The 11846-nt window shown below is 36.6% G+C and overlaps 1 protein-coding gene across 1 annotated transcript in view; it reads left to right on the top strand.

Annotated features, from left to right (window-relative positions):
* Window positions 1–11775, top strand: part of LOC107752256 (ephrin type-B receptor 4-like) — a 42966-nt gene extending 31191 nt beyond the window's left edge. The window contains exons 7-16 of the mRNA XM_016568185.1: window positions 511–679; window positions 902–1001; window positions 4721–4785; window positions 4892–5005; window positions 6528–6775; window positions 7351–7566; window positions 7679–7828; window positions 8537–8730; window positions 9903–10061; window positions 10947–11775. Coding sequence (XP_016423671.1) covers window positions 511–679; window positions 902–1001; window positions 4721–4785; window positions 4892–5005; window positions 6528–6775; window positions 7351–7566; window positions 7679–7828; window positions 8537–8730; window positions 9903–10061; window positions 10947–11055 — 1524 coding nt within the window. The 3' untranslated portion in view covers window positions 11056–11775. The remainder of the gene's footprint in view (window positions 1–510; window positions 680–901; window positions 1002–4720; window positions 4786–4891; window positions 5006–6527; window positions 6776–7350; window positions 7567–7678; window positions 7829–8536; window positions 8731–9902; window positions 10062–10946) is intronic.
* Window positions 11776–11846: the final 71 nt, after the last annotated feature.

The raw sequence follows: 11846 nt of genomic DNA, 5'->3' as shown, positions 1-11846 counted from the left end.
GCACGTTTTATTATGAATGCGTGCGCTTTATTTGACGACTTGTGGACTGAAGCACTGCAACACCCGCTGACTGCAATGATAGAGCTTGGAATAGCCAGGACAATTTTTAATATAACTCCGACTGGATTCGTCTGAAAGAATAAAGTCATATACACCTAGGATGCTTCGAGGGTGAGTAAAACACAAGCTAATTTTCATTTTTGGGTGAACTAACCCTTTAAGGTCAGCTAATTGCATTTAATAAAAATTTAAACCATAATGCAATTTCATTTAAGTACTTTTACTTACACTCGTCACGTCTTTTACTTGCACTCAAGACGTCTCACACTGGTTTCAAAGAGCACACAGCATTTACTCAGAATAATGTGATTTCTCATATTGTTTTTATACCTCCGTTTTCTCTGCTCTCTCCTCTATTTTTATGACCTCTCCCTGTTTCTCTGTCTCCATTCGACTAAGAATCTACTAAACGATTTTAATGGAAGATATTGGTGTGTGTTCCTTTGACAGGAGCGCGGCTCTGAGGAGAACTCCTGTCATTATATGGAGAGCAGTATCAACGAGGTGGTGTTGAGTGATCTGCGCAGGGCGACGCAGTATGAGGTTCAGGTCCGCGCTCGCACCTTGGCTGGCTACGGCAGCTTCAGTCAGGCTGTCGTCTTTCGGACCCTTCCTGACGGTAAGAAAAGCTCTAGTCGGAGGCGTCAGCTCAGTGTTGTGGTCATTTATTAGTGCCCAACTTTTTGTTCCCTAGAGTTTTGTTTGAGAAGGCGGTTTATTGATTTTTTTTCCTCCTTGTGTAGATCGAAGCCATTTTTTTTTTTTGAGATTGTATCGCACCTTTTTCTGTTTTTAACCCATCTCCCTCTCACTTTGGCTGTGTGCCTCTCTGTTTCCCTAGAAGATGATTCCTCATCTCCGCTGCTTGTTACCGGGATCCTTATAGCCCTGGGCATGCTGCTCCTCATCATCGTCATTGCTGCTGCGATCTACTGTATAAGGTACAACAAGAGACCAACAAGAAAAAGAGAGTGTTATAATTGGGCCTGTGTGGAAACTGTGAGTGCAGAAAGCTCAGGAGATTTCCACAGAATCGAACAGCCATCATTCACTCGTGCCCTGTCCACTGCATATTTGCTTATTAAATATTTAGGCTATTTTTAATAATGCTTTCAGCAACCACTAAAACTAGAAATGTCAGCAGAGTCGAACACATTTTACTATAGTTGAATGTGCTGGTTTCAATGTTGAGATACTTTGTCTTATCCTGGGATAATGAGAGGCAACTGTAAGCTCTTTGTAGGTTTCACTTTGTGACACTTTCACATCATTGCATTCAAACATTTATTATGTCATTTGGCTCAATTAATAGTATGGTTTTAGCACTACCTGTTTTATTGAGTAATGCATGAGTTTGGGAAACCTGTTTGGAAATAGTCATTATTTTTGCACGAATGACCAATGTTGTTATTGTTAACTAAAACTAAAACCAGGGTTATTATCGTTAACTAAAACTTTTCAAAAACAAAAAACAAAAAACAAAATTGTTACTTGAAATAAAATTAACATTAAATGAAATAAAAACAAAATATAAAAGTACTCAAACATATTATTATTAAACATTTATTTTAGCTAGCTGCCAAGGCAACATTTCTCATTTTTGTAAAGTACTGAAATAACTACAATTAAATAAACTAAAACTAAAATCTAATAAAAACTATAGAAATATATTAAAAAAACTAATACAAATGACAACAACAAACAAAAATACTGAAACTTGTATATTTAAAAAATATTAAAATGAAATACAATTTAAAATATTAGCAAAAACTATAATAGTATATTAATGATACTAAAATAACACTGACTAAACGATTAACAATCATTGTCTGTAATTAAAATTATAAAAAATAAAATAAAATATAAACATTTGATCAAAAAGAAACTTAAGAAATGTTGCCTTGGCAATTAGCTGAAATAAAATAATTTTAAGTAGAAATACTAAAATTGCTGAAACTAAAACTGTACACAATACAATAAACAATAATAACACAGTGAATGACACATCTGTCCTTTACTTCACATTTGCAGAACTGCACTGATTTTTCCACACAACCATTGCAGAAAAAAGTGGTAATTCTGTGTGGACCTAATTAAATGGAATATCTAGAAGTGACAATGACTTAATTTGCCTCTAGCCCTTTGTACACCAGCCTGTTTGAGCCGAAAGACCTAATGTACATTTCCAAAGTGATCGGGCTGTCCTAACAGTTATTTCAGCTTCATGAGTTTGTGGGAAATGAGAGAGAGAGAGAGAAGAGAGGAGAAAGGGGAAGTGGAGACGGGATACAGTTTTCCCACCCCAGTCTCCACAGGCCAAATCAGCAGAACAATAGTCGTGACCCTGGGGTAACACACACAACTCACACTCACACACACACACACACACTTCTTTAAGCGCAAGTGTACCTACACAATGAACAAACTTTTTTACATTCTTACACTCCAGTGGACACGCAGACTCAGATTGCTGGTAAATTGGACGTATGTATGGCCACGTATGCACAGCTAAGATTACAGGAGCGTGCCTGTTTAGTGGTTACATATATTGTTCACATTTGCACACATTACATATCAAACTTTGACACCCAGTTAAACGGAGAGTCCCTACAATCAATGCAATCTGTCATTAGCATGTGGCTAAGCTAACAACACAATCCTCACATGGAATACACAATTATTGGGTAATGCATTTTACTATTGAATCATATGCTTTTAGAATTAACATTTCTTAACTAATCAGCCATTTTTATGAAGCTTTTTCACAGTTTTACATGCGATCCATGCGGTCAATAGGGAACAGGGGACGTTCACACCAATGTAACATTTTTAAAAAGTTATATGTTAAAATGTTCTTAAAGTAATGTTTATGGAACATTCTTATAACTTTATTAATATTTGATATATGTTCTCTGAGATCAATTATGATGTCCTTATGATTTTATTTGTACTTTAACGTTTTCAGAATGTTTGGAGAAAACTTTTTTAGAATATTAAAAATAAACATTCAAAGAACATTTTATCTTATAGATATCATATAGATTGTTCTAAGAAACATTTATGTAACCTTTAAATAATGTTATAATCAGGACAAGAAAACCGGGCATTTCAAAACTATGTTTTTATAACCTAAAGTTGTTACCTGGGACGTGTGTTTGTGATGCCTTAAAACTGTCTAGTTAAGCTATAAAGTACCAATAATGTAGCAATGGAATGAATATGATTCATGATATAATGTTTTATTTATAGAAAATATTATTGCTGTTTGTGATAACCATACAACACAAGCGAGACCTAGGGATGGGTGTATCGATCCTGAAGTATCGATATAGTGATACTGATGCGAGTATCGAAAGTATCGATACTTAAATAAAAGATATCGATACTAAGGTGTGTTTTTTTACCAGTGATTTTGTTTATTGAACAAAAATTTAATGCGTGCAATATGCAATAACCTGTGTTAGCGAATAATTGTGTAGGATAGAACTATTTTCCTGCTCATCTGAACTCACGCAAATGCTGCAAGACAGAACTAATCAATCACAGAGAGCGTTCGCTCATTCAAACAGGGCTGCGTTTCCCAAAAGTATCATAAGAAACCATTGACGCTTTTGGGAACTGCAGCCCAGAACAATGAGGACAGAAAAAAACATATGTTTGAGATATTTCACAATAAACAAATTTAAATTGTAGCCTACATAATTTGTGCAATTGCATTTATTTAGATTGAACATTAAAACTTCATATTGATCATGTTCTATTCTGTAATGTTAATATAAATAATGCACTGTCAGAATAAACAGTTGCATTTTATGCGTGCACCAGTATGTCACTGGCAGTCCCTTATGAAAATGAACCTATAGTTCAACTATAGTATTTGTAGATTTCTACAGTAAACATTATTTTAACCACGTATAAACAAAAATATAACTTAATAAGTTGCAATTAAGGCATATTGAATGTTAAAATGCATTTCAAATATAGTTAAGTGGGTATCATTACCCATTTTACTCTTAGAAATGAAATAATTTAATACATTTAATAATTTAAAAGTTCAGTTTAGAAGTATCGTATCGGTATCGCCGATACTGGCCTTTAAAAGTATCGGTATCGTATCGAAAACAAAATAAGTGGTATCTCCCATCCTTAGCGAGGCCCAACAGCAGTACATTGGGTTTGGCATTTCTCCCATTAAACCTGATGGTGTAAAGCCACAAATGATATAGATGCTGGTGAGCTGGTGCTCCAACCTGGCTTAATAACTAGCTTTACCAGCAAGACTTCCATGGTCAGTCAGCCAAAAAGTCCTTGCTAAGTGGCCAACAACACGGTCAACCTGCTAGACTAGCATCAAACCAGCACTTTAGCAGCAATTGGTGATTTGAGACAGACTAATTGAACTGAAGAGCGTCACACGTTAAGTCAAACGTTAACTCACTCAGCTATGCAATGACTAATAGCTTGAAGCCTCTGCTATGGGTTTGTCCCTAGTCCTGAAAATGGCCATTAATATCTAGAAAGCTTAAATGTGTTTTATATTTGAATATGCATGTTACACTGCTCTTGCACACATTGTGTGATGTTCACCAGTGTTTGGCATTGAAAGAAGTTTAGATCTCACAGCAGACATTGACATCAACTATCCATTTTCTGTTCACAGGAAGCAAAGTCATTTCAAAGATGCAGAAACGAGTGACAAAAATGGCCAGTATCTCATGGGTCACGGTGAGCGCAGAAACACACACACACACGACATCTTACTGTAATTATGCATTCCGGTTAAGTTGTGGGTTTTTTGATTAATGGAGTAACTGACATGTTTCCCTCTAAGGAGTGAAAGTTTACATCGATCCATTCACTTACGAAGACCCTAATGAGGCCGTGAGAGAGTTTGCTAAGGAGATTGATGTCTCGTGTGTCAAAATCGAGGAGGTTATCGGGGCAGGTAAGACTTACCCGTTTTATAACACATTATAAGGGTATTCTTACGGCGTTATAATGAATGCATAATGCATTATAAAAATAAACTTATAATATGTTGTTTCATCTCAACATAATAACAATCATAACAATAACTTATATGTGGTTATAACTTTTATGAGTATGATTGTTTATAACACGCAATAAACACCATGTTAAATCCACGTAATTTACAGTGGATTATAAGTCTCATATCTTGACATTATTTATTTAAGATCTGTACAGTATCTTACTATCTTATTGATATTACAATAAATATAGTTAAAATCAAATGTGCCATATTACACATGCATCTGGTCAAATATCTGATCTTATGGCTGTTTAAGAAAAAAATATTATTATTATTATTATTGTTGTTGTTATTATTTATAAGTGGTCTTTGTCTGCTTTAAGTAAAGTAACAAGTTAACAATGCCAAGATATGATACTTATAATACATTATAACTATGGGAAATATAATCCATTGTAAATTAAGTGGATACATTGTGTTCATTGTTTATTATAAATCATCATAATCTTAAAAGCTATAACCACAAATAAGTAAATATTATAATGCATTAAAATGGTTGTTATGATTACTCATGAGATGATACAACATATAATAAGTTTTTTTATCATTCATTATAATGCCTTAATAATACTCTTATGAGGTATTATAAATACAGTAGACTTTTCTTCTACTGGACATATTTCCATTTCAGATATTAAAGTCAGGTATTTGGTTTCAGTCATTTGAAAGATATAACAAAAGCGTAATGTTGTGAACTCCAGTCTTAACATGCATTCAAGTCACGTTATTATTTATGTAGTGCTTTATACAATACAGAGTTTCGAAGCAGTAACAGTAAAAATGCATCGATTTAACCTGTAAAGCAGTCATTGAACTAAATTGCTGAATTATATTATATTGAATTATATTGCTGAATAATGTTGTTTCAATTCAGTTTAATAACTGTGACGGTGTTGCAAAGTTTATCAGTTATGCCAGTTTCAGCAGAAATATTCAGCTCAATTTAGTTCAGTGTTGTTTCATTTCAGTTCAACTGTGTCAATGTTGCAAATTTCATCAATTGTGACCCTGCCTGTGAAAACCCAGCTAATGTCATTTTTTTGTGATTTATTGTTTTCTACATAAAATCATCCTTCATAAAGATGTAGAACATTCTGTGAAAATATAACCTTTATATCTTTAATATTGACTGAGTAAGGCCATGTAAAAGATTGAAATCAGTGTGAAATTAATGGTCGAAATCAGACTTTGATGCTTTACGATTTTGAGACTTTAGCCTGGATTTCACAGACAGGGTCACAATTATTAAACAAGTTTAATATAGTTATGAGATTTCACAAAAATAGACACCAAGCAACCCCCAAAAAAGTCTTGTTTTGTTACTCACGGCTTATTACAGTCACAACTTGTTAGGACTAAAAAATTATTTGGATGAAAAGTTTCCCAAAAGCTGAGTCCCTTGTTTTGCCATTCTCAGGCGAGTTTGGAGAAGTGTGTCGTGGACGGCTGAGGATTCCGGGTAAGAAGGAGAACTACGTTGCGATTAAGACTCTTAAGGGTGGATACACAGACAAGCAAAGGCGGGACTTTCTGTCCGAGGCCTCAATCATGGGCCAGTTCCAGCACCCCAACATCATCCACCTGGAAGGCATAATAACAGCCAGCTGCCCCGTCATGATCCTCACCGAGTTCATGGAGAACGGCGCTCTGGACTCCTTCCTGAGAGTGAGTATGCGCTGATCTCACTGGCTCTCGTGCACGAGGACTAGGGTGACCAGACGTCTCGTTTTTCCCGGGACAGTCCCGTATTTCAGCTCTATTTTTAGTGTCCTGACGACTTTAGAAAAAAATCATGTTTTGTCCCGTATTTCAACATTTCTTTAAGACTGGGTGATCAGAGCAAGTAGTAGAAGTCTTCTGTCACGCGAGAACATCCTAATCAAAGGTAACTAAGCTTGTCGTAGAACATAATTACCATCCAATCACAATTCGTTATCAATTACCATGCAGTAAGTGAAGACGGGACAGAATCACGCTGAATAGCATGACAGAAATGCTCTCTCTTGCGCCTTAATTGTCAAATACACACGCAGCTGTCAAAATCTCCATCGTGTGGAGTATCTCATGTAAATACAGTCGGTTATGGCTTAAGTAAACGTGAACAGGTAAAAACCGGATATGTGTCAGTATATTACAATCATTCGGTCTTAACGGGACAGCAGCCTAATTAAATACCTGTCTGTCTCATTACTGGTCACCCTAACGAGGACCATCTGACACGGATCTTTCTTTCTCTCCAGCTCAATGACGGCCAGTTCACTCCGATACAGTTAGTCGGGATGCTGCGCGGCATCGCGTCGGGAATGAAATATCTCTCGGAAATGAGCTACGTGCATCGTGATCTTGCCGCACGGAACATTCTTGTCAACAGTAATCTGGTCTGCAAGGTGTCCGACTTCGGTCTGTCGAGATTCCTGCAGGAGAATTCGTCTGATCCTACCTACACCAGCTCACTGGTACGCAATGAGAAGTACTTCACATGAACTCAATATTATAGGGGGGAAACAATGCAACCGAGCATGTCTAGCAATGCAAGCGTCATGATTTATCCCGAAATGCTTTTTTTAGGGCGGAAAAATTCCGATTCGTTGGACGGCACCCGAGGCCATTGCTTTCCGTAAATTCACCTCCGCATCAGATGTGTGGAGTTACGGCATCGTCATGTGGGAAGTGATGTCGTTCGGAGAGCGGCCGTACTGGGACATGAGCAACCAGGATGTAGGTGTTTGCATGTTTGACATTTTATTGTGATTGCATTTTGTTTTACATTAAGTTTAACTTTAAATTAAATCAGAGATGCAGTAGAAATCTTGTCCAGATGGTTATTTTTGTTATGGACAATAGCCGAAATGTTTGCAGATATTGCTCTCCGTTACACTATTGTTCAAAAGTGTGGTGTCAATAAAATTGTTTTGTTGTTGAAGAAATTAATACTTTTACTCAGCAAGGTTGCATTGATCAAAAGTGACAGTAAAGACATTTTTAATCTTACAAAAGAATATAATTTTTTCTATTCATCAAACAATCCTGGAAAAACATGCATCACGGTTTTTCGCGAAAATATTGTGCAGCACAAGTGTTTTCAACATTGATAATAATCAGAAATGTTTCTTGAGCAGCAAATCAGCATATTAGAATGATTTCTGAAGGATCATGTGACACTGAAGACTGGAGTAATGAAGAAATGATCACAGGAATAAATAGCAGTTTAACAGATATTCACAGCGATTTCACAATATTTCTATTTTTACTGTATTTTTGATCAAATAAATGCAGCTTTGGTGAGCAGAAGAGACTTCTTTTAAAACAAAATCTTACTAGCCTTCTCAGAATGAAGCTAATATGAAGCTATAAAGTGCTAATATTGACATTATACATGCATTTTCAGGAAAATCTGTAAAACATAGTCTCTTTGTACCCAATCAGGTGATTAATGCCATTGAGCAGGATTACCGGCTCCCGCCGCCTCCCGACTGTCCCACTCACCTGCACCAGCTGATGTTGGACTGCTGGCAAAAGGAGCGGACGGCGCGGCCACGCTTTTCCAACATCGTCTCAGCACTCGACAAGCTCATTCGCAATCCTGCCTCGCTTAAAATCACCGCGCAGGAGGGGGCAGGGTACGTTTAATATCCAATACAGCACTATATCACTTATTATTCCAGTTATGTCAAAGAGCCACAGCAAGAGGACCAAAAACAGGGGTTGAACGACTTCTGATTTTTTAAAGTCGACTTTTATGTGATGAATGTCGAGTCGAAGTCGACTAGCTAGTAGTGAAGCTGTGGAATTTAGTTAAGAAATATATGCTTGAACTTTTTCAGTTTCTAAGCTATTTTATTGAGAAATCACAGAACAGTGTTGACAATGCATTTCCGCGCTGAATGATTCTGTGCGCGTGATGTACGAGCTACTGTCTGAAGCCTGTGTTTGTGCGTTACAGTGAAGCAGCGCATTATTAGATTAGAACGACGATTAACTTACCTGTACAATAAGCTGTTTAAAATGTGCATTCTCCCGTTCAATTTCGAGCATCCAGTAATATAATCACACATGTCTTGTGGAGCGCTTTCAGAGTATGCATTTATTTGTCATTTTAACTGTTTGGAAACGGAGCGTAAATGAGGAAGTCCTTCAAAGATTTTTAATCCTGTTGCGCCCTCTATAGGACCAGAGACTAGTCGACGTCAAGCTTAAAGCGTCATGGCAGAGCATTGAAGTCGACTAGTCGATGTGTCGGTGCAACCCCTAACCAAAAACCACAAAGACCAAGCAAGTAAATCTACATTTTTACTACTTTTTTATATGCAAAGCATGCATCAGATTCCCCATTGAGGTCTTGATTTAGAATCAAACAAATTCTAGGACACTTCATGATTTAGTTCGGTTGCCGTTGGTTTTATGTTACTGTGTCAACCCCAAAAAATCAATGTTAGACAGTAACGGAATTACTGAAGAATAGTCCAAACCTCGTCACATGTGATTCCAGCAATGCATTTACCCAACAATGCTTGTCAATCAAGAGCATAGCAGTTACTGTTTAAGCTTTAGTTGCATTTCACTCCGTGCACCACTTGGTTAGCTTGGCTCTCGTACACCTCTTGTATGTTAGTCTTGCCCCGCCCCTCTCAGCATGTTGGCCTGTCAGTCTGTCAATCAAGACTCAGTATGACTCAGTATCTCCTCGAGGGAAAGCTGTCAGAGTCTTCCTCTCTCTGGCAGTCTTTCTACAGGCCGACTCAAGACGTCATCTTACATGCGCTTTAACACTTGGCTCTCTCTTGCTCCTCAGACCCTCTCACCCGCTGTTAGACCAGCGCTCCCCGCTGACGCCCGCGTCCTGTGGGACAGTGGCTGATTGGCTCAGGGCCATTAAGATGGAGCGTTACGAGGAGAGCTTTCTGCAGGCCGGTTACACATCCATGCAGCTGCTCGCACACATCACCACAGAGTGAGTGAAGATAACAGCACCTTCATTCAACAACATCGCTCATTTGTAAAGTTTATGGATATAAACCAGGTATAATAGACAGCAAAATACAAGTAGAGCTTAATTACAAGGACGATTTTTTAAATTATACTTGGTGAAGAATAAATAAATGAATTTGCAATCAAATTCATGAAAATAAAAAACCTAGAAACAAAGAATTATATTATATTATATTATATTATATTATATTATATTATATTATATTATATTATATTATATTATATTATATTATATTATATTATATTATATTATATTATATTATATTATATTATATTATATTATCTGTTTTATCAGGGAATAAATAAATAAATAAATAAATAATAGTATAAATAAAAAATAGTATAATGAATAATAATAAAAAATATTATTATATTATATTATATTATATTATTATTATTATTATTACCTTTTTAAATGTTTTCAAAAGAAGTGTCTTCACCCAGGCTGCATTTGATTAAAAATCTAATTTTTAAAAGAACTGTTTTCTGTTTGAGTGTATTTGAAAAGTAATTTATTTCTGTGATCACATCTGAATTTTCAGCATCATTACTCCAGTCTTCAGTGTCACATGATCTTCAGAAATCATTCTAATATGCTGATTTGCTGCTTTGAATTGATTTGGAAATCATTTGTAACAATACAAATAAAAAAAACTGTCACTTTTGATCAATGTAATGCATCCTTGCCCCCCAAACTTTTGAACCGTAATGTATATTTATATATATCCTTATTATTTTTTAAAGATGTAAACACCATAATATAATCGTTTCTATGCTCATGTCTGCTGTTATTTTAAAAGCTAAGGTCTTTATTCTCTCTCTCTCTCTCTCTCGTTCCGTCTGTCAGGGATCTGCTGCGTTTGGGAATAACTCTGGCTGGTCATCAGAAGAAGATTCTGTCCAGCATCGAGTCTCTTGGGATTCAAAACCAAACTCCAGGGAATGTGCTCTACTGAGTGAAGCGTCCACACACACAGACGCTTGCTGAGTTTGCCTGAGAACCTTCATGTAACCTACACACTCACAATCAGGAACATTTCTACTTCCTTTTTTACCGGGTCACTTAAGGATCAGGATGGCTTACTTGCTTCCAAGACTACCTAAAGGGAACCAGTCCAGGAACCTGCTGGAACTATCACTGTAATCCCACTAATATTACAAAGCGTCATTTGTGATATCAAGCGGCTCTCGTAGGGATGTTACCTCCACCATTTCAAAAAATTTTTGGGAGCCACATGATGTAACCCAAAACACGTCTCGATGCAAAGACAGTGATGACGTATTTCCATTTTTGTAGAGTATTTTTCTAAAGGAGACTTTCATACTGAAGAGACTGGTGGAGGATATGCAGCAAAAGATGAGAAATATGAGACCTTTATATCACGAGAATTTGGATACAAGTATCAGATTACAGACTGTGCGTGAACGGTCACATGCTCACACACACTAAGTGCCAAGTAATTGGTATTTTGTTTTTAAATGATGCACTCAGTGTGTGAGTGTGTGTATGTGAGCAGCAATAAGAAAAACGAGCACAAAAGTCTTGGCACTTTTTTTTTTCGAAGAGAATGAGGCAGAAGTTCCATTGGTGGACAAAATATGCGAAATGTATGTGCTTATACACACACACACACACTCACTCACTCACACACACACACACACACACACACACACAACACACATATATACAGACACACACACATACACGCACACACACACACACACACATATATATATACACACACAC

Source organism: Sinocyclocheilus rhinocerous, unplaced genomic scaffold (assembly GCF_001515625.1).
Source record: "Sinocyclocheilus rhinocerous isolate Xijiao unplaced genomic scaffold, SAMN03320098_v1.1 scaffold1915, whole genome shotgun sequence".
Classification (NCBI taxonomy): domain Eukaryota; kingdom Metazoa; phylum Chordata; class Actinopteri; order Cypriniformes; family Cyprinidae; genus Sinocyclocheilus; species Sinocyclocheilus rhinocerous.
The sequence above is the reverse complement of the archived record's forward strand: the minus strand, read 5'-3'. Positions and strand labels throughout refer to the sequence as shown.